Source organism: Molothrus aeneus, chromosome 18, assembly GCF_037042795.1.
Source record: "Molothrus aeneus isolate 106 chromosome 18, BPBGC_Maene_1.0, whole genome shotgun sequence".
Taxonomy (NCBI): Eukaryota; Metazoa; Chordata; class Aves; order Passeriformes; family Icteridae; genus Molothrus; species Molothrus aeneus.
Window position 1 is genome coordinate 11,227,336 of NC_089663.1, and position 22,927 is coordinate 11,250,262.

At 45.9% G+C, this 22,927-nt stretch overlaps 2 protein-coding genes across 3 annotated transcripts in view; one reads left to right on the forward strand and one right to left on the reverse strand.

Moving 5' to 3' along the window:
- The first annotated feature begins 86 nt into the window (after positions 1-86).
- MORN3 (MORN repeat containing 3) lies at positions 87-21,299 on the forward strand. Of its 2 annotated transcripts, XM_066561958.1 has the most exons (7): positions 87-177; positions 1,335-1,442; positions 9,401-9,556; positions 10,279-10,436; positions 11,852-12,011; positions 14,619-14,803; positions 16,548-21,299. In XM_066561958.1, exons 3-7 carry the CDS (start codon positions 9,412-9,414, stop codon positions 16,617-16,619), a joined length of 720 nt encoding a protein of 239 aa, XP_066418055.1. In that variant the 5' UTR covers positions 87-177; positions 1,335-1,442; positions 9,401-9,411; the 3' UTR covers positions 16,620-21,299. The 2 variants fall into 2 exon arrangements, with proteins under 2 accessions (XP_066418055.1, XP_066418054.1); XM_066561957.1 differs by lacking the exons at positions 87-177; positions 1,335-1,442 and adding an exon at positions 6,752-6,840.
- LOC136564153 (calcium release-activated calcium channel protein 1) overlaps positions 17,121-22,927 on the reverse strand; it is an 11,076-nt gene continuing 5,269 nt past the window's right edge. Inside the window, exon 2 of the mRNA XM_066561959.1 lies at positions 17,121-20,427. Coding sequence (XP_066418056.1) covers positions 19,861-20,427 — 567 coding nt within the window. The 3' untranslated portion in view covers positions 17,121-19,860. The remainder of the gene's footprint in view (positions 20,428-22,927) is intronic.

A 22,927-nucleotide genomic window follows, 5' to 3' on the forward strand; every position in this document is an offset into this window, starting at 1 on the left:
CGCGTGCGCCGCTGACGTCATCGCGCGCGGTCATGGGCGCGGCCCCGCCTCTCCCCCCCCCCCCCGCCCGCCTCAGGGGAGGGACCCGTCAGGTGAGGGAGCGCTCCGGTCTGGGCTCACCTCGGGCCACAGAGCGCCTAAGGCCGGAGATTCCACTCAGGTCAAGGCTCCCCTCAGGTGCGGGATCCCCTCCTGTGACGGCCCTGCTCAGGCCCGGGATCCCCTCCCGTGATGGTCCCCTTAGGCGCGGCCCCCGTCAGGCCTGTGCTCTCCTCAGGCCAGAGCGCCCCTCAGATGGCGGGGTCCCCTCGGCTGCTGTCACCCGCCCTGCCCCGGTCACCTCCTGGAGGCCCTGCACTTCTCCTGAGCCCCCTTGTGTTGTGGCAGCACCTGAAGTGCTCCGTGGTGTGACATGGAAGCATCTTCCTGCCCTTTCAGGGTGGTTCATCACACATGGAGCGAGAGTGGAGATAAAACCCTCCACTGCACAGGGCCAGCCCCCTCAGAGAGCCCTGGGGGCTGAATCTGAGGCAGCTCAGCACTGCAGCTGCCTCGACCTTGGTCACAGGTCCTTGGTATCGCAGAAGATGACAAGAGGATTCCTGATGTCTTTATTTTTACAATAATTACCCATTCAGCTGCTGGACTGGCCAGTTGTGAGCTGGGCCTGATGTTCTGGGGCAGGGTGGGAAGAGTTGTAAATGTTGACACCACATCCTGTGAGTTGTGAGTTTCTTATGCAAGGGTAGAAATTGGCAAAGAGGAAGAAAAAGGGAAGGGGAAAGAAGCAATAAAAAAAAAAAGGTACAAGGGAGAGGAGACGGGAGGAGTGAAGTAAAAACACAAATGCAATGCTCTCTTTTCACGAGTAGTGTATGTAGGATCCCATTTCCTTGAATTTCATGTAAACAACCAAAAACGTTGGTTGTAGAGACGCTCCTCAGTGTTCTTGCTGTCCCTGGTCCTTCTCTAGGTCCACTGGTTTGATTTTGCATATTTTTTTCATACATTTGTGGGTGGACAGCTGAAGTGCCGCTGATGAGCTGCATTCAGTTTCCAGAGAAACCCTCTCAGAACTTGCAGTGGTTTGGGATTTCTGCTGGTTTGAGAAGCACCAACCCCAGGGATGTTGCATTGTCCCTGCTGCTTCTCCAGTGAGGCCACAATTGTCCAGAGATCAAACATGTGTTGTGGCAGGTCTTGGTAATCCTGAAGTAGAAAAATAAACTAACCAACATAATAGAAATGTCACAGCAATTTGTTACAGCTCTGTTAATTTTTCCTGGATTCTAGCATTTGTCCACAATCCTGTGTGACAGGACTTTATGTTACAGGAGGCCTGGAGTTTGGATTGCAGACTTTGGAGGAAGGAGGATCACATCTCAGATCGGAGCGTTGACTCCGCGCTGGATACGTGCCAAAACTTTCCAGTTCACCACAAGGTTGGAATACTCCCTGCCAGCAAAGTTATTTCTCCTTCCCACATGAAAACATTCCCTCCACCTTTGCAGTTCTCTGTCAGCTCAGTTTATCACCACCTCTGAGATGTAGCTGCATCTTACCCCTTGCTGGTGAGGCTGGGGTGCTGACACCCTCCTACAGATCTGGAATCCAGAAAGTAAAAACATTTTAACATTTGTAGCATTGCTTGTGTCAGTTCAGGAAAAGGTGCTTTTAGAAGACATCATAAATTGTCAATAGCCCTTAAAAGTATTCCTTTCACTGCTGATCTGTAAGCCTCAAAAGAGCAGAAGGAAACTCTTATCAGACATGAATATTTGTCCTGGGCTGGAATTCTGCAGGCTGATGACATTTAGTTAGGGCTGTGGTGTGAGGTTCACATACAAAGGCAGGAAATGTTGTGCATTTCCCACTCAGAGCCCTGCTGGGCTGGCCACAGAGCTCTCCCAGAACACCAAGGGATTTATCCCAAACTTTCCTACCTCTCCCCTACACCTCTGGACAAGGAACAATTCTTACACATGTTGTGGCTGTGCATAATGATTACCCCAAAAGATTTCTTTCAACTTTTTAACGACACCATGCTAATTCATATCCATTCAAGAGATCTGCATTTTCTTTCAAACAGAAACCACAAAAACATTTAATTAAGCACAAACATTGTGAGTGTAGCAGGGCTGGCCTTACAGCTGGCTCTGCATTATTTAACCTTGCACCGTTACAAAATAGTTCAGAATTACCTGTAAGCTCTCCCCACTCCTGGGAGGCTGCAGCTGTTGGTATAATCTCATTATTTCAATCACATCTTTGTGAATGAAACCAAAGCAAGCTGAGCTAGCAGGGATCCCCTCAGCCCTGCATGGGGAGCAGGGCTCTGTGCAGCTGCTGCTCGGGGCTCCCACACCTCACTTGTCTTTCACTTGTGGCAACACATGAGGATTGCTGCTTTTCCTCTGAATTTCAATATTTTATGATCATTTTTCACGGTATCTTGCAAGTTTTAATGGCTGTCTTCTGCTGCCAGTGATCACCTAAGGCCATTGCACAGCAAATTTGCAAACATGAAATCTCTGGTTTGCCTTTACCTGAATTAATCCCCAACTCACCAACCTTTCACTGCCACAAAACGTGTCTAAGAAATTGAGTTCATAAATCAAGTTAAGGATCACAGAGAAATTGTGGCTATTTTTTCTCTGGGTGTTAGATTTTGTGTGAGTACACATGGTTATATATATGTACAATCACATGTGAGCTCCTTTCCTTCACCCTCCAGACTATTCCTGAATGCAAATTCCATTCATTCTTTCCTCTTAAGATAATTGAGGCTGTTTCCTTTGATGCTTTTCCCCTGTCTTAGAAATGCAGATTCTTTCCAGCACAGCAAAGGAGAAAGGACAAAATATAAATGTAGATGAGTCCCTATTCTGCCATCAGGTGACAATAAGCCATGATAAATAAAATACTTGGCACACGTTTCAGCTGGAGATTCATACTGCTGATTCATCTTGCATTCATCTGGATTTATCCTTCAATTAAGGAATAAATTAAAGATTTGAAGTGAGGCATTAGCTCAAGTATGGCCAAATTTATCTGCCTCCAATGATATTAAGAGTCTTGCAAAGCACTCCATGGTCAGTAAATAATTCTCAGCTTTGGGTGACTTCAAGAATTAACATCAAGACTTTACCTTTAAACCTCTGCCCTGTTGCAGGTAGTTAAGCAGAGACCAAGAGGTGTAAATCGGCAGCAACAGGAGCTCCTGGGGAGAGGGTATCTGGTGTCAGCTCCCAGGGCTTCAGCCTTTCAGTTTGCAGGACTATCTAAGAGCCTGAACATTCCAGATAACCCAGGGGTTTAACTTTAGGTTGTTTTGATGTAAAACCAACACGGTTTTTATCTTGAAAGAACTGCTCCCAGCCAAAAGGAGGGAAGAATTTTAAATGCTTTCCCACAAGGCTGCCTCTTAAGCCAAAGGCATCAGGTGAAGTTTACATTTCAAACTTTTCACTTCAATCCCTCCTAAATCCTGCTAATGACAATTCTTTAGAGCAGAGTGGGGGATGCTCCTTCAGCTCACCAAAACAGGCTTGGTTGGAGTCCAAGACCCTCCCACCTCTTCCCTGGCTTTTCTTTTGAATATAGCAGCAATAAAACACACATCTGAGCATCCCACTTCCACAGTATGTTGTTGTCACACTCTTCACCTTTAAAGAATTCCAACATATGTTTCCCTAAATGCTTTTTCTCTATTTATTCTACAAAGTTCCCAGAATAAATTTAATTTATTGATTCTGACAGTTTTCAGTTGGTTTGGACATTTCACTTGGGTGATTCCCCAAGCTTAGTGCAAGCAAACTCAGCTTGGAGCAGCTGTCTCCTTTCAGTGCAAAAATGATTGGTTTCAGATGTAGAATACTGAGGGCCTTGGCCTATATATATCTATATTTATTTATTTATTTATTTATATATTTTTTAAATCCTGCCCTTAAAAGTGAAAAAATGGAAAGTGTATAGTGTGTCACAGGACCTTGCTGCAGAAAGGTGTTTCTGGGCATGATTCCATGCACAAACTCCCAGTGCTTGGTTTGCTCCTCAGTGTGTCCAGCCTGGAAGTGGAGTTCACTGCAATGAGCTCTGGCAGAATAATGGGCTGAATTACAGCATAATTTACATGGACAGATTTAAAAGCTTCCTTTCAGTCCTAAGAAATGTAAGGTTTAATCAACTGCCAGACAACTGAAGCAGCAGCAGCAGCACAAGGAGCAGCAGAACTGCAGCCCTGGCACTGCCCAGTGGAGGTTTTGCTCTTGTTCCTTGGTGTCAGTGGCCAATGCCTGTCAAAGTGAAAAAAGGAAAAGAAAACACCCAAAAGGGCTATTTGGAGCCAAATTTTGGCTGGCAAGGCTGGAACAAGGGGAATTGTGTCAAGGAAAACCCAAATTCTCCTCCTAGCACATCATAGCTTGGGGTTTTGACCCTACTTTGCATAGTGGCCTCAATGTTGTGCCTGGAAACAACTGCCCTTGGGAGAGGAAGAGAGTTTGGTGAGGACATTTCTGGGTCAGTTTGAGTTTATATCTCACTCTTTGACTGAGTTATATATTCTAGATATATCTGACACCCTTTACCAAAATTTTCCCCACTTCCTACTTACTAAGGGGATTCCTTCTCTCAAAAGGGAATGACATTTTCTAAGTAAAATTTCTTTTGAGTGAGTGAAAAGAACTTTCTGATAAAACTTCAAGTATCACCAGCTTCTCTTCAAGCTGGTCTAATTTTGTCTTTTTTTGTAAGAAGAATATGCTTGTATTTACCCACTCTGTACCCTTGTAATACAAAAAGGTACAGAATGATATTATCAAGTGACAAAATAATTAAATATGATTCAAGTGTTTATATCTGAACTAAGAAAACTGTAGATGGGAATCACACACAGCCTCTTCCTAGATAAATTATCTGTGAAACCTCCTTGGAAGGGGCAGAAGTGTTTGTGAGGGTGCTGATAACCCACTCTGGGAACACAGAAGTAAAATAACAAACACACAAAACCAGGAGCAGAAGAATTTAAAATAAACAACCCAGAAATGGAGGCAGCACCCTCCATCATATCCAGGTACAGAGGTTTTTGCAGAGGCAGTTTTTGATCCCAATTTGTGAATTTTAATTTGTTGCTAAAATATTTTAACTCTTTTAAAGTTTTTCTTGTTTTCAAATGTATATTAGTTTTCAAATATGTATGCAACTTCTGGTTAGCAGAAGCTGTGGTTGGGTGTGGCATAGTTTGGACTTGCAGTTCAAAAACCTCAGGCAGCCCATGCCCTTTAAAAATAGACAAGTCAAATGGTCTGAATTAGCTAATTATTTTAATTGCCAGTCTCTCAATTAAGTGCAGTGCTATATAGGGGCTGAAGTAATAGTTCATACTTTTCCAGAGAGGGTTATTTCTGGTTGTAGTTTCAAGCTGTAGATTTTGGGCTGCAATGAGCATTTTTTTCTTCTCCCTCATGGATTTCTTCATTTCCTCCCCAAACCTCCATCCTCACTCCAGCCCTTACAGCTGGCCATGGTGGAACACAGGAATGATTGTCTTCAGTCATTCTAGGCTCTGCCCCAAACCAGAACACATTGCCATGAGTGACTGTGAATAAATCCTTCCTGGATATCTTCATCTCATTTTTAATAACAGGAGACATTTTCTCTTGTATAAGTATTTCCTAACTTGGTCATCTTCCATGGATCTCTCTCTCTTTTTTTCTTTCTTAAAGAAGTCTTTACATTCTGCCTCTCCTACATCCCTGGAAATGCTTGCTAGCAGCTGCCATCTTCCAATTCATGTAATCTAACACAAGGAATTCCCTGTGTGTATTTTCCCTCGGTACAGATCTCCCTCCATCATTTCCACACCAGCTCATGTTGTCTGTGGAGCAGCTCTTCCTTCCCTCCACTTCATTTTCCTCCACCTGATTTCCCAGGCAGTGGCACTGTCTCCTTTGGGTCCATGGCCCTTACATGTGCCACGGGAAATGGAATATTTGCCTTTAGTCACATTCACACTTGGAATAAATCCATTCTCTGTCCTGCCTGAGTATGGACACAACATTTAAGCCGCATTCAATGCCTCAGATATTGAGGATTACAAAGGAACACCCGTCAGGAAAGGCTGAATTCTATCTCATCTTTACACAGGCAGCTGCTTTGTTTCATCACAAGATTTCCCACCTGCCTCAACATTTTTACCTCACAGCCTGCAGAGTTGTGCACAAAAATGTGGTGAAAGGATGAGAATCAAATGCATTTGACTCATGGGAGTCATACAAGAGCTGTGGTGTGATACTAGAAATGTGCACAGTCAATTACCCATTAGGGAAGATGATTGCAGACACCCATAAGGCCAGAGTGGCAATCCCTGCTCACCATGGCTGTGGAAGAAATGTAATGGATGAGGGAATTAGTGTCAGGTTTATTCAGATTTCTCCTTTAAGACCGCTGATGTGCATTTTCAGGGGCTTTCTCCTATTTCTCCTGACATTTGCAAGGCTGATTTATTTGTTACTCATCGGCGCTGTAATCAGTGCTTTCATTTCCAGCCTTCTGCTGCTGGGCGTATGAAAAACCAACCAGAGGTGAAACCCTCGTTGTTTATTAGCACTTTATATTCTGCTGGAGCATCCCGAGCTCAGGGCACGTATCTGCGCAGCGCTGTGTGTGTGTGGCTCCGGCTGCATCCCCGGGGCTCAGCGAGGGGAGCAGCGTGCGGTGCCGTGTCCCAGCACATCCCCGTCCGCCCGGGGCCGCTGCCCCGGCCCTCGGCGCTGGAGTTTGGCTCGTTGCTATGGCGACCCCGCCGCCGCAGGCAGCACCGAGCCGCCGCCAGCACAGGTCGGTGTCCGGTTCGGCCCTCGGCATCGGGGGCGGCGGGAGAGCGGCGGCCGCGCTCCGGGCTGCTCTGCAAACCGAGCTGGGCGCTTTCCGCTCGCAGCGCTGCCCTCCTGCCCGGCCCTCGCTGGGGAGGAGCGGCCAGGGGCGCCCTGAGCATTCCGCTCGCAGACAGCGCCCTGCGAGGGGAGGGGAGGGGAGGGGTGACTCCGCTCCGCTGGTGGTGCTGGCAGAGGGACCCCGCTGCAGGGCAGTGCGTGCTGCCGGGTCACGGCAAGGGCTGAGCTCAGCCGGGGCATCCTCGGGGCCGGGGCATCCTCGGGGCCGGGGCAGTCAGGCCGGGTGCACAGGGGTGCGGTGCCAGGCAGGGTTCTGCCAGGGACAGTCGGCAGCCGCTTCTCTGCAGCCAGGCGTGTTTCCCTCCTTGCTCTTCATTAAGTTAAGATGTAAGATGGAGAGAAGTAGCTACACCTCATTGCTCTGAAGTTCCGCAAAGAGACAGGGGAAAAAAATAGGCTTCCAGTAGGGCAGTGCAGACCAAAGCTGCATTTTACCAGAGACCCGACAGAAGTCGCCGAGCAGCGTCTGGAGGGGGACGCGGGGGTCTGTACGAGCCCCATCCCCAAGCGCCGCGGCAGAGGCGCACGGGAGCAGCAGCGTCTCGCCCTCCGCACCGAGAGCTGCGGCCGGAACGGCTGCACCGCCCGCCTCTCGCTGCCAGCCTCCCCGCGCCCTGGGAGTGGGCGGCTGAAAACATCCAGGGAGGCGAACACCGACTGCGTTATCGCTTACGCAAACCTGGCATCGCTGACGTAAATTTAGAAGGGGATTCGGCAAATAAAGGCGGCTCCCGGCAGCCCGCATTACCTCGGGTGCTCTGCGCGGGCTGGGCCTCGCAGGACATGGCGAGCAGATGGGGCTGCCCCCGCAGCTGGGAATCCTCCCTGGGGTTTGTAAATCCTGAGCTTTGAGTTAAAGTGGTGGGATGTGTTGGTGGGAAAGCGATGCTCCCATCTGGCAGGGGTAGGGAAGAGACTTCTTGTCACAGGCATGAGCGGCTCAGAGGTCATGGCCAGTGTCGGGGTGGGTGCAGATTGCTGTAGCTCGGCTCTTCCACTTCCCCAGTGAGGGCGGGACAGGCTGAAGCCAGCTAAGAGTGGCACAATGTCATGAAAAAACCCAGCCATTGGCAAATATTGGCAAGACCCCCTTCTCCAGGATCTGCAGCACTCAAAAGTGTGGGAAGAACTCAACAGTTCTCTCCCAGTGTATCCTGTGTTTGCATTGCTGGAGAAACATCCTCTGTGCTGGGCTGTGACCCCATCATACCGAGGGACAGATCCTGTCCTCAGTGTCCTCTTACCACGACTCATTCTGGACACAGAAGTACTTTTGTTCAGCAATGCTATCCTTCTAAATAGTTGTTGACCATTTCCCACAGCTGGAAAATGCAGAACTGAGGTTGAACTCTAACAGTATTTTCTTAGTTAGAATTTCTAGCTTTTATTTCCTAGCAAGGACCCAAAGCATCTTTCTTTCTCCCTCTCCTCCCAAGGCCCAGGTTTTTTCCCCTGCCGGGCTCCCTGGCACCCGCAGCACAGACGCAGCAAAATCATTCGAAATGGCTCAGTCCAGCGGATCAGGACAGAAGGGGGAGCCCGGGAGACAAAATCGGAGAGCATCCCTTCCCGCCGGGCTCCCGCCGAGCTCTGGATGTTAACGGCATTCGCAGAAACTTGCTTTTGTTTCTACAGCCACCTTTTGGCTTTTGTTTCTGGTTTATAGGAGACCACTCTCACCTCCGAATCTGTGCCGAATTCTCACTGTGCTGAGCGGCAGTTCCATTGGCAGTGCTCAGAAATCACCACTATGCTGCACTCCACCATTGTCCTCTGTATTTTTGAGGCAAAACATCTCCTTTTCCCTCTCTTCCCCCACACTGACCCTTTCCCTGCAGGCCTCCAATGCCCGAACCAGCCCCACTGTGCTCACCATGCCCTGCCTGCTGTTCCTGCTTTAAACCCACCTCACCTGTGAAGTCACCTCAGAAGTCACCTCCTTGGCAGCTTGGTGTGGTGGCCAGCACTTGGCCTGCCCTGGGCAAGCCCACAGCCTCTTGGGAGAGGGAAATGTTGTGGATTCAACCCTTTTTAATGAGGAAGCTAGAGGAGTGATATTTTTAGCAGCAAAGGAGCCTGAGCTGCATTACTGCTGGGGGTATGAATGTCCCAGCTCCAGGTGGGCCTCGGGACACTGGACATCTCCCTGACCCATTCCACCAGCTGTATGGAGGAGATGCCTTTCCCTGCCCTCCCCAAGATCTCTGGTAGATGCAGAGATCAATGCCTGCCACAAACCTGATCTGCTGGGATTTATTTAACATTTCCTAACAGGCTGGGCTATGTTATGAGCCCATTTTCACAAAGTGCTGGTTTGTACATCAGTATCTTTAGTTGCCTCCTGTTTGTTGTATCTCTGTGCATGGCTCACAAATACTGTTCTGCCTGTACCTGCCTTAGTACTTTCTAATTTATTGCTGATAATAATTTGTTTTCTTCTCCAGATACCAGCAATATGCCTGTCGTAAAGTACCCGAGGCTTAGAGACCCTCTCTTTTATGAGTGGGACAGGAAAGCCCAGAAATGTGGATTAAGACACACCATTTATGCTGTAAATGGGGATCAGTATACTGGAGAATGGCTGGACAACTTGAGACATGGTAAGATTGATAATTTTGAGAAAAAATAGCAACTTAGATGTTCTTACAAAGGTTCCTAGGGGTAGGAAGTGGTCAGTGGTTCTGTGTGCTCTATATGCTCCTGGAAGAGCATTCATGTAGGACCATATGTACAAACACATACACACACACACACACATATATATATATATATTTGATATATGTAATGCAAAAATGTAGAAACATTTCTAATAGGTAACTTGAAGAGCTTTTGCACGCACTCAGGGGCAACTACCCAAAATATCTCTATTACAGATGTTTAAAAATCCTTTCCAAATAACAGCAAACTGAAGTCAGGTCCATGCACTGGGATGTGCCCTGGCTGCACAGTCCTTGGAGCTCTCTTAGCTCCTGACTTGGTTCCAGGAATCTTAATTTATTCCCAAGATGTGGCAGGGGCTGCAGGGGACAGAGCAGGAGGAGACCCTGTCCAAGGCAGGAGCAGCCAGAGCAGGACAGGCTTGTTTACAAGCAGTAAACTGAGGTTTGGAAAGATTTCAGTGCATTCAGCAGAGGCCACACAGGAAGGCCCTGATCAAGATTAGCGCTGGTTCCACCTTGGGGAGCTAAACTGAATCCCAGACATAAGCCTGACTTTGTGCAGGGAGTGCTGCCCTGCCTGGGATGGAGCAGCAAGGGCAGCCCTGTGCACCCTTCTCCTAACCATGATGGTCTCCCTGTCATTGCTGTTGTTTGTTAAACAGGCAAAGGCACCCAGATTTGGAAAAGCTCCGGAGCTATTTACAGTGGTGACTGGAAGTTTGGGAAGCGGGATGGTTATGGCTCTTACAGCGTTCTTGACCCAGCAACCAAGGAATACAAGAGGGTGTACACAGGCTGGTGGCAAAATGACAGAAGAAGTGTAAGTGAGATTTTCTGCCAGCACTGAGGCAGTGGGACCCAAAACACGGGGAAGAGTTGGGTGCATGTGTGCAAGAAGATTACTTAAAATACTAACTTTCACTATACTGAGGCTGAATTGAATGGCCAAGACTAAAAATCCGAGATTTGTATGGGAATGCCATCTCCTTCCTGGAGAGGGAGTCATCCCCAGCCATCTGCTGGTTACCAGGCTGCAGCCCTGAGCTCCCACCAGCTGCCACAGAGCAGTGGTTGCTGCTCAGACTCACATGCAGCTCGGCCAAGCACGATGGGAGGTCTCTTAATCCTCCCCATCCATCCCTTTCATTACTCTTGTCCTTGAACAAGTCAGAGGAACCTGTATCATAAGCACTGCCAGAAAATGCACCTTCTTCTGGGAGTTTTACAGATAATAGACAAATAACTTGAGTTCTTTTGGAAATTAGGCCTGTCCCATTAATCAGTTTTTCCTAAAAGGGACATAATGAGAAAGTCATCTGGTCGAAGTGACTGCAATGTAATGTGAAAAATCCTTGTAGGATTGGTTTTTGGCAGATTCAAATCCTTGTTTTTGAATCTGCCAATGGAAACCTTGTGTTTGTCTTTGTGTCTGCTCTTAAATTAAACTCATCTCCACCAACGCTTTTAATGGGCGTGTGGCTCCATGGCTCCTGTCTCTTGGAGGGAGCTTCCCTTCCTGTCCTTTAAGGTTAGATTTTCCATAATTGAGCTTTGGTGAAAGATTTATAATGGCATCCAAATATCACTAGGGCTGGGTTTTCTTCTAAAACGTTTCTCCCTTACAGTTTAATAAAATTAATACTCAGAAAAATCAGTTGTTTCCAGAACTGGTTTTATTATTTGTTCAGAGAAAAAAGCACTTTATTCCAATGGGAAAATGTGTTAGTGATATGGAAATATTTCTTATTGGTATCACTCCCTGGCATAGGGGGTACCTCTGGACTTCTCTTAATGGCAAATATACATGTTAAACCAACAAGGGGTGGAGCTGCCCAGCCTGGGACACACTAAGCTGGAAACATCATCAGGGTTGAAAGACATGAAATCCCCTGGTGAGAGACACATCCTTTAATGCTGCCTTTCCCCAGGCAGCTTTATATACTTGTAAAGTCCACTTTTAGCTAAATATTAGCAGCAATCATGCCAATAATAACACACTGAGATATAAACCCAAGGTTTTGTCAAGGGAATAAAACTGTTTGCCAAAAAAAAAAATCCCGTACTACCACATCTCATTTCCTTCAACATGAGGACAGCCCCGGAGCTGGGCTGGCAGCAGCCATGTGTAAGAATAATAAACAAAGGAATATTCTATCAAAGTGATGTCCCAAAACTGAGCACTGACCCCTTTCAATAGAGCAGCTCCTAACCAGCCATGTCTGTGCTGCTGCCCAGGGCCGAGGGACGTTCTTTTACCCCAACGGGGAGCTCTACGAGGGCGAGTGGAGCAATGGCTTGCGGAGCGGCTGGGGAAAGATGCACTACAAGGATGGCTCCACCTACGAGGGGCAGTGGCTGATGGATCAGCCCAACGGGCAGGGCCTGCTGCAGCTCCGTGAGTACCGACCACCCTCACTCACCCTGCCCCCTCCGAGCTCTTTGGTGTCGTGCTGCTCTCCGGGTGTCTCTGCCAGCCAGGTTCCCCTGCTCCACTGCAGCCTGCAGCAGGACTGACACTGCCCCGTGTCATCCCTCCCCTCCTGGGCTGGAGCAGGAGGCAGCACGGGCTGAGCAAGGGCCGGACTGCTCTGCTCAAGCCCATAAGCCCACACGCATGAAAGCTTACTTTTGCTGTGATTTACATTTAAATGACTGGGATGGTTCGGGTTAGAGATAATATACTGTTGGGTCAGAGAAGAGCAAATCTCTCTTTTCAAGGCAGGCACTTTGCCAGACAGGCTTTCTAGCTCTGAATACCAAAGAAGAGTTCAGTTTCCAGCATAGGAAAAAAAACCCACAACAACATAGTTTTGTTTTTGAGCTCACTCCATCCCCTCTGTCTACTTCCAACAGTGGCTTGTGTTGAGTGAACACAGGGGTTTCATTAGTACACAATCCTTTTCTATAAATAACCCCAAGTACATCATGGATTGGGAATGTTAGGGCCAATCTCAGCATAAATACAGAAATTTATTTTTTTTTCCTTATTTTCCTTGGAGTTTAATACTATTTCCCCCAAAGCAAACAATCCCAACAATCTCTACAATACCAGGCATGGCATTCCAAGAACATCTGAATAAATATTATCTCCATATTATTATTCATCTATTCTATCTTTTTTTTTTGCTTGAAAGTGATCTCAAGGCTAGTAATTAGCTAAGCAAAGCAGCTGGGAGGAATGAGCCTGACCTCCTCTGCACACCACATGCATGACTGTGCTCCCTGCTCTGCCTGTAAAGTCGCTTTGGACCGATGGCTCATCTGGATGAAATCAGCACCTGCTTCCAGGGGGAATCTTGCACTGATCTGCTGTGCTCCTGTCAAAGGCCCTGTTAGTTCTAAACTAACAGCCCCTGCAGGCTGAGCTGTGGCTGATACACCATTTCAGAGCTCAGTTGCCTCCAGCCTAGCCTGCAACTGATTGTTAGCTGGATTCCTTTTGGTTAAAATTAGCCAGAGCAATTATTTCATACCCACAAGCTTAATGCATTCAGCTCAGCTGCTGGAAGTGCGCCCACGTGCCGGCAGCTTTGCCATGTGAAAGAAAAGGAGTTCTTCAGTGGAGGTCATGATGAGCTGCAGCTCAAGATTAAATTGCTTGTAGTGGCAGCATGCCCAGTGAGGGTGAGCTTGGCTGGGAGCACTGCACTGATCTGCTGCCTCTGCTACATCCATTCCCCAACAGCTTGGTACCAGAGCACTTCACATCCACAGGGATCGTGGTTCTGAGCAACACAGCTCTGGGAGGAGAGCAGATGGGAGCAGCCAGGCACCACAGTGCACTCATTGCCCCCTCCTTGCAGCCAGGACTGTGGTTTTGGTGGTTTCTCACTTGGTGGCTGGAGTGCAGAAGCTGAGCTGCTCCCAGCCTGGACAAGGCAGCTTGGTGTTGCAGATAAGCACAAAAGCAGATCAAAGTTGTAGATAACCATCACCACCACGGCTCCAGCCTGTAAATCAGACCCTGCCTGAGCAGCCCAGCAGCCACATTCTCCAGAAGCCTTTTGGGTTTTCCCCTCTTCCCTTACACCATCCTGGCAGGCCCCAGTTATCTCTGCAGTACTGTGTGTGGTATTTCAGCCACTTCTTATGGTGAAGAATGGCAGAGTTCAGCTGAGACTCAAAGGTATTTCCACTAACATGGTTTGAAATATCCATGGGTTTGGGCTTAGAAACACTGTATGTAGGAAAAGGGGTGAGCAGAGGACTCTCCTAGTGACAGCAGGGTGGTCTGGACCTGTCCCAGCCCCCAGCATCACCATGGGTATGGTGCCCTTTCTCAACCAGCATCCATAGATGAGGCTGCTCTCTTCCCCTTGCAGCTCTGCTTTCCCTGTTAGTGATGGATGGGTGGATTCCTGGAGAGCAGCAGAGAGCCCAAAAAAAGCCTCTCTCAACTTGCAGAAAAATGCCAAGAGAAGCAGTACAGCTGGAAAAACAGCCTGTAACTGACTGCCAGAACCGTTCAGACTCTTGCAGCAATTCTCACCCCGTAATTCATTGAGGAAAAACTTAACTAGAAGTATTCTTTGAAATCAAGATTATTTTGACTGGACAGCAATCAGTGCTCTGTTCCTTGCCCAGACAAGCAAACCTCTTCAAGCCAGAGATCCTGTGTTGCAGTGACAAATCTGAAACTTGTGTCCTGTAATTTTTCATGTTGTGCAGAGTGACTCAGGGACCAGTCCCTTACCTTGAGCATACTGGCTCCCTGTGTCAGCAGAAAATGAGTATCACTGTGAGAACAAAGCAGGTGAGCAGAAACCTGGTTCCAAGTGAGCAAGGGTGGGCTCCTTCTGCAGCATTTTCTCCCTCTGTGGCACAGCCAATGGAGCACTGCAAAATCAAAATGACACACAGCACCACAGCCACCTTGAAATTACTAAGAGGAGCCAAACACATGATCTTCTCCTCTGCTGGTTTGCTCTGTTGATTGGTTTAATTTGTAACCCCTTAACACAATGGTGCAAATTTCAAGATCTGTTCATGTATTTAATTGCAGCAAATGGAAATCGGTACAATGGAGGTTGGAAAGATGGCAAGAAGCATGGCCCAGGGAAATACTTCTACCCAGATAAGGGACAGCTGTTGGAAGGCATCTGGGTAGCAGATATACCAAAGTGTGCAGTTCTGGTTGAATTTGGCAGAGAAAACGCTCCAGCCCCTCCTGAGCTTCCACTCCCAGAGGTAATTGCTTGGAAATGTTCGTGTTTGTGTTCATCAGTGCTCGGGTCAGCTCTCCAGGTAGCATTTCACTTCTCAAGAGATTTCCCCCATGGGGTGTGTGCTCAGAGTCTTTTGGCCAGCAGCATCCTAAATGGCCCCATAGGGACTAACAGCTCATGCAGCCTCTGCTGGAGCCTCCCACCTGCCTACATCTGAAAAAACACAGTTCTCATGCACCAGAACTGCTCAGAGACCTGATGCAGCACAAAGGAAATGGGGACAATAGAGGCACAGACAATAGTGGGATTTGTGTCAAGACAAATGATTTCACCAAGCCCAGCTGCTGAGGCTGAGCAGACCCTGCAGGGCCAAGAGCAGCTCTTTCCCCAGGTCAGGGGCTCACCACTGTGCCCAGCAGCCCTGGGGGCAGAGGGGTGTGTGCAGCTTCCCAGCTGGGCCCAAGGGGGGCAGAAGGTGTCCTAGAGCCCACACCCTCTGCTCCTCTTTTCCCTCGACTGACACACACTGCAGAGGAAGAGCCAGGCCCTGTCCCCATCCCAAAGATTTGGTGAGACACAAAGACACACTGGGCCACCAGCCTGGCAGCCACTGGGTCCTTGCACGACACTTTGGTGGACAGGAGAGCCTGTCCCCAGCTCTGAGCCCTTGGAGGAACAGGAAATGGGAATCAGCAGTGAACAGATGTGAGTCCAAGTGAGAGCTGGCCCTAAGAGTCTCAGCTTGAACCTCATGGTCTGCAAACCACAGATGTGAAACAAAATGGTCAGTGCAGGATGGGCTGGGGCAGCTCCCCTTCAGTCAGAGCCAAGCAGAACCACCCTGGATAATCACAGCTCAGCACTGCTCCAGTAACTCAGGAACAGCACAGCCCCATGACAGGTAAAGCCACTCACCTTCCTCTGGGACAAAGTGACACCAGGCACATGCAGCCTTCCAAAGCTCACAGCTGTTACATCTTCATTGCCTCTATCTTTTCAAATCTGCTTTCTATAGCCAAAGGCCCTTTGAGCACAGTTTTGATGAACCAGTTAATCCTGTAAGTACCAGGCACACCCACAGCAGTGTAGAATAATAAAGCCCAAACACCCACCAGAGAAAAACAATCTCTATTTTGCAAAAAGAGTGAAAGGAGCAGCACTTCTGTGGCTAAAAATATTTACTATATGTGGTTTGTCAAAGGTCACTGAGAAGAGCCTCAACAATCCAATAGCCTGGGATGAACTATTGGTACACTAAGGCAGGATGTGCAGTCTGGCTGTTTATTTAACTCCCTGAAGACCAAGTGCCGATCCAAATCTCTTCTGCTCTATAAGCAAAAACAAAGTATCAACTTTCACTGCTGTTATTGTGCTTTCAATGGGTAGAGATCTGTTGATCTTAGATATGAAGTAATTGATAAAAGGAGAAAAACTGAATTCAGGTTTTCATAAACTTTTGTCACCACCACCCCCTTTATTAAAATTATAGGTGAGGCCTAACAGGCTGCAAATCAAAGCCACTTTTGCCCAAGAGTGTGTTTTGTTAAAGTCACTCACACAGAGCTATTTCAAGGAGATAAAGTGATGTTCAGCACACTAATAAAATTAGAGGAGTGTAGTTGTTTCTAGATAATTGAAAGGCTGCAATATGAGCTGAAGTCCTGATACATGGGAGACTCTCCAATAAGGCTCAAGAAATTAAGATCTATAAAACCTTAAGCTTCTTCAATTACACTGCATAACTGATTTGTATTCTTTTTATTTAGATTAAACTACAAGATCCAGCTGGTGTTTTAGCAGAGGCCCAGGCAATGTTTGATGACAGCCATAATGAATAACCAGATGCTGAAGAAAAAAAAAAATTCAAGAACACGATCCTGGGTTATTTATTCCTTCGAGTGTCAAACCCTCCCCGTGGTTTTGGTGTTGCAGGCTGCCTCACCCTTCCCTCAAGGCTGTTCAGGTATACTTCCCTCTGCAGGTGCCTTTGCTCAGCAGTGTCCTCCCACCCCCATTATTTTGGAAAAGAAAGGAAAAAAATTAATGGGGAAAACCCAAAAGACAAGCACCAAAAGGATGGAAGAGAGGCAGAGTGACTCTTTGCTCAGCTCCTCTTATTCCTCCTGCTAAGAAATCACACTCCTGGTGGTTTCAAGGCCTTTGCTTTAGAGAAGGAGGGTTTCTAGTATGTGTTTTAAAAGCATATAGAAAAGTACAATCAAGTAATTGTGTTCTCCACTCCACCCAAACATAGCCCAATACACACCTGTGACCCCAAATGCCTTTTGCAGTTACAACAGATCATGTTTCAGTTAATAAGTCTATTTAAGGCCTCTAGATAAAAAATAATCCACAACAATTGAGTATATTTTATTTCATGAAAGTATTTTATACCCAAATAAGTGATACACAATAACCAATGTTTAAAATGATTGAGGTAAATGCCTAACACCATAGTTAGTATAAATAAGGGATAAAAATTTTAAGTGCACTCAATGTTTAGATCCATGTGTTTGTGTCTGGTTACTGCCTGGGTACACAGGGACAAAGGTACCCAAGGTGTAACTTTCATGACCATTTCCACAGGTGGAAAATGACAAAAACATACTTGATATCATGGCTTAAAGTGCAGAAAATAGTCAGAAAATTAGCTGTAATAACAGTGCCATTAGCTCAGAGCCTACCAGCTTGAGAAAATTAAAAATAACCATGTCCCACTAGCTTCTAATTGTGTATGTCTTAAACAACAAGAAAATCCCACACTTCTTAGTCACTTTGTAAAAGATCCACAAATCAAAGAAAAATTCAGCTACTTGTCCAGAACAGCAAGGAATTTTGCAAAATAAATTCAGAAAACTGATTTTTTTGGACTTCCATTTAGAACCACATAACTTCTAAATATAAAATTTACAGAAAGAAGTACAATTTTTACACCTGACCACACCCTTCCAATCAGTTGCTCTGGTGTGAATACCAGGTCAGGTTTTCTTCCTTTAGTGGGGAATTTTAGGGGCCTGCTTCCCCCAAGACAGAACTGGTAAAGTTCTGTCTTGAATGGGAAAATACATTTTGTGCCTACTACCAACATTTTGTGGTTTGGAATGCTGCTTCCTTATTGCCTTTACCAAAGCAATGCTTCCAGTGCTCCATGAACAAACACCTGTGAGTCTGTAGTTACAATCCTCACCATCAGATTTACATCAGGAATAGAATATATTTGAAGCATGTAATGGCAGAGCTGAGAAAATCCAGTTTGGCCTCTGTATGCCAGGACTTTCACTTCACAGGTGAAAACACCACGTGGAAAGCTGTTTGCTGCTTGTGAACCACAACTGCTGCTGAAAAAAACAAAGAGCCCAGCAGGTTGTTTTGCTTTTTTTTATCCATAGTTATGTTTTCAGAATACAAAGGCACCACAGGTGACCTTGTCAACACTTTGCACTGCAGTGCTGCTGACAGGAGAGATCAGCTCCCATCTGCTTCAGTAGTAACCACACTCTGCACTTGAACTCCACAGACACTTGGTGCAGATTGCAAATACGTTGGAATAACCTGAGCTGGAGGTTGGTGTGAGTGACCACGTTCAGCCCAGGCTGTCAGGCACAGCTCACTGGGCTGTCACAGTCCCTCCTGTCTCATGGCAAAATCCCAGGTTTCTATTCCACAGGGACAGCTATGACTAGTGATAGCTAGGGGTTTGGGGTTTTTTTCCCCTTTGGCTTGAAACTTGTCTCAGTTTGTGTTCAAAAAACAGCTTTTACCCATGAAAGCCCAAAGCTACTCTACAGAAGAGCTGTGCTCCAAAAAATTCAACTCCTAGACATAGCCAGAATTACTGAAGCAGCCCAGGACAACTGCTGGAATCTTTCCTGGGCAAACCTTTTATCAAATGGAGGTTTTTGCTTAGAGGAAATGAACACAGTAGCCTTGCTGTCACAGAGGTGTCTGAAAGAAAGCAGCAGTATTAATTACAAATAACCTACTTTCATAAATAAATATACATCAAGTTGTCTTCCAGATCCTTTGGAAGCAAAAATGTAAAATGAGTTATTAAATACAACACTTCAGCAAGGAGAACACTTTTCTAAACAAGGAAGACCAAGGCATAGCTAATTACTTGGGAATCCAACACAGAGAAAGCACCTTTTGCTGCTTGCTTCGGAGGATTTATTAAAAATATATTTTCAATATAAAAGTATAAAATAATTACTACTTTGGCTTGGAAAAGAAACAGCAGTGGTTCTGATTTTCAAGCAAAAAAATTATCCAGTGATAATTTCCATCTAGTTCCTTCTTTTTAAAAAAGGATTCTTAAAAGAGAAACAGGCAAATCTATCTCTCCAGATAATATGTGCCAGCTCATGAGAACTTTAAAAAACAGTTATTGCTTTTATTTTCTTCCATAGAAGAGAAGAGTTGAGTCTCATTCCTACTCATGTGGCCACACCACATCGCAGTAAGTCTAGTCCTGGGTGTTTAGCAAGTTACAAAATGTGTAAGTGCCACGGGAAAAAGGCACTGGAGAAATCAGCAAAGTAATAATTACTTGGCAGCAAAACATACTGGGGAAAGTGCTGGGGAAGCTCTCACTCCTACCATCTGTCAGGCTTTCCAGGGAGAGCAGCGCTAGCACCGAAACCGAGCGCTAATTGCTGCATGTCCCAAGTAATTTGTATCATGCCATGCAATATGGATAGGACAAGCAGTATCTTCTAGTAAATGCCAACATCAGATAAACAGAGAAAAAAAATCCACAACTTCTCTATCCATTCCTAACAAATACCCAAATGTACAATGTTATTTTCCATGTATTTATACAGCCACCATTCAGCATTAACGAGAAAGATGTGAGACAGTGTTCACAGGAGGAGGGCTGCACATGCAGTGCAATCACACCCCACCATCCATTCCTTCAGATAGCAAAAATTGTATGAAAGGAACATTTTTTCCCTCTCTAAAGGGTTAGAACAATATTTATAATTATTCTTTAAACAGTAATCAGCAGTTCAACCAGTTCATCCACAGGGAGTCACCATAAGGCAGAAGCAGAAGAGTGGGTTTATTTTCTTAAGCACAGGTTTACACAAAATTGGTGACAGCTGAGGTGACAGCATCACCTCTGTGATCCAGCTGATCCTGTAGCCGTGCAAATTCAGCAAGTTCATTGAGTTCCTGAAATTGCCTGTCTGTTTTGTGGCTCACCAGTGACCGGTAGAAGTGAACTGCAAACACAATGAAAATCAATCCAAAGGGCACCATGATGGACGTGGATGCAATGGCTGCTGCCTGTCCTGATGTGATGGTAGAACTGTTGCTCTGTGGGGTGTTGTCAGTTTTCTTCTTTAAAGGAAGAAACTTGACCCAGCATAGTAACACCACTTCTGCAAGAAAGAGCAAAGTGCCAATGACAGTGGAGAACGCCCAGGCGAGCTCAATGTGCCGGTGCATGCGCTCGTGAGGAGATTCCTTGACCGAGTTGAGGTTATGCACATTGCTCACAGCCTCTATGTTTGGAAGGATGCAGGTACTTATCATGAGTGCAAAAAGGTGAACTGCAACAAGCACAGTAGTGCAGGCACTGAAGGCTATCAAGAGCCCCTGAGGATAGTCGTGGTCTGGGTCAAGCTGAACTTCCACCATAGCCACCTGAAAAGGAAGGGGGAAAGAGATGCAGTTACCTACATCTTATATTATTTGACTATAGGTTATTCAAAGTTTACACCATGTTTCTGGGAGATCATCTGATAAAAACAAAGTAAGTCTGTATTTACATTCCCTTCATGTCAATCTGCACCTTCTTCATTAGGTCCAAATTTAGGTTTGAGCTATCAAACAAAGACCACTGTTTTCATACTTACTGTTCTGTTGGAGAGCAAACCCACAATCACCTTGCCACCTCCAGCTCATGCCAGCAGAACAGCTGACCCTTATGAACAGCATCCTTGGACTCCTTAAGTGAAATATTTCTTCTTTTGTGTTATATTGAAGACACAGCTTTTGATCTTTACTTATGAAGTCTTTTGAAGTATCTGTGAAAGGCTGCGAAGGCAGGGGACTGCCTGAAACAACCTTGGTGGTCCTTTCTCCTTGGCTATTTGCATTTAAGTTCTAAAGTGCAGAAACCTTTCATGAGAAAGATCACCTTTCCATGGGGCTCTCAGCTATATTCTTTCACTCAAGTATTTAAATGGACTCTGGAACAGATTCAAAATGTGAGTCTCCCATGGCAGCCAGGCAAGCCTGTTGGAGGCTGGAGGAAAGACGTCTCCAGAAAAGATAATACAGTGCTCCCAGGCATCACTGCTCCCCCAGAGATGAGGCTACTCATGAAGATGTTCCAGCCCTCCACTACCACATGCAGCCATGACCTTCTTGTAACCTTAGATCTCCAAGCATGCCTGTGCCTAAGGAATAAAAGAATCAGATTAAATAACTTGCCTAGGAAGCTCATAAAACCAGCTGGAATAATTCTGACAAATAAAATTAATTAGAATGCCTTTTAGCTGGTTTTAAAACTGCCAGGTGGTTTTGTGCATATGTGCAATTGATGAGTGACATTAATCCCAACAGCTCTCCTGAAATGATCTTTCCTGATAAATTTGCCTTTCAGACAAAGGATAGTTCCGAAGAGGGAATAATGCACAAAGGTCTCTACGTTCAGTGCTCTTTCTCAAAAAAACTCATTAAACAGACAAAATACAGGTAAAATGCAGAGAAAAAAACCTGACAGTAATCTGAAATATAAGCACATCAAGCTGATAGGAAGAAAGATCCATGGGTAATAGAGGTGCAGGGAGGCATGGAAACCAGGGCTCAAAGACAGCTGCAAAAGCAGCAGGAACATTCAACCCTCACTATTTTGCAAGAGCTGAGCCAAGCTAACCTAGTCCTGGATCCCATCTTACCCATGTTCCAGGACACCAGAACTCTGAATCACTAATGCTCCCAATACATAAGGCACCCAGGGTTCTGCTCAGACATGTTCCAACAGGCATTCGAGGCCATTTGCCAATTGTTTAATTCCTTTATTGAAAGCTTTTATTGCCATAAGCCTAACAACCCAGCCAACTAGCAAGCAGTTTCCAAGTGTTCTGAAATTATATTAATGCATATACAGTCCTTGCTCGAGGATTTAAAAATACCATTTTTCAGCTGTGGAAAACTTCATGATTGAGAGGATAAACATTTGCTTGTCAGGTCTCTGTTCTGCAGGATTGCTCGTTAAGTCACACTGTACTCGTGGGATACTGGGCTTCCTTCGTTTTTCACAGAACAATTGCAATCCTTCACCACTGAGGATTCATTTTCATACTTAAAGATTTTTCTTGTAAGTCTTCTGCTGTGCCTAGACTCAAAGCCATCCAGCATGACAAGACACTTTAGTCCTTTATCCTAGTTCTTAGTATGGTAACATAAACATGGCACTAAAGAGCTTCACTAGATGAAGACTTTGTTTTATTTTAAGAACTGATTGTATTTAGTTTGCCAAACATTGAAGACATTTTATATTTCCATTTATCAACGCCTCCATACTAATGATATCAAGCATCTGATTTTGAGCTCCTTGTGTTCATGTCTGGTAGAGTAACCCCAGCCTGACCCATAAGTGAAAAATCAGTTCATGTTTTCTGTCTCCTCAAACTCTCAGCAAAGCTAATTTGGGAACTCTTTCAATGTAAACTAGCAGGAAAAACTGCCAACTCTTTTCAACTCTGAGTTTCCTTCCTGAGCCAAGCTTGAGCCAGGCACCTAAAACACAAAGTTTCATTTTTTACCATGAGGGCCTGTGCCTGTTTTCTAACAGAGACACAAAGTATCAGAAGTTCTTCCCTCCTTTGCTCATGCTGCAATTTCAAAATAAACAGATCACAACTGCTCTTGTAAAGTAATACCTGCAGGAACAGGGCCCTGATGAGGTCACCTGATATGATCCAAGTTCATACAAAGCCTGAACTCACAGGTACATGCCAACGTTGCAGGCAGGATATGTTCCTGCTCTGCTTGTTCAGAAGAGCTGCTCAGGGCAGGAGCTGTCGTCAGTGGCTGCAGACTTTCCAATACAACACTTTTAGCACCTGATCCTTCACCACTTTCAAAGCCTCTCTGAACACTTGCTGCAGGATTTGACTGTGCAGCTGCTGTGCTG

What these genes read in the sequence shown, in the direction of transcription:
- MORN3 (XM_066561958.1), top strand. Translation starts at nt 9,412, where the DNA reads ATGCCTGTCGTAAAGTACCCGAGGCTTAGAGACCCTCTCTTTTATGAG. An exon ending in GGCAAAATGACAGAAGAAGT is followed by an intron (nt 10,437 to 11,851) that starts GTAAGTGAGATT and finishes GCTGCTGCCCAG; the next exon opens with GGCCGAGGGACGTTCTTTTA. An exon ending in CTGAGCTTCCACTCCCAGAG is followed by an intron (nt 14,804 to 16,547) that starts GTAATTGCTTGG and finishes CTTTTTATTTAG; the next exon opens with ATTAAACTACAAGATCCAGC.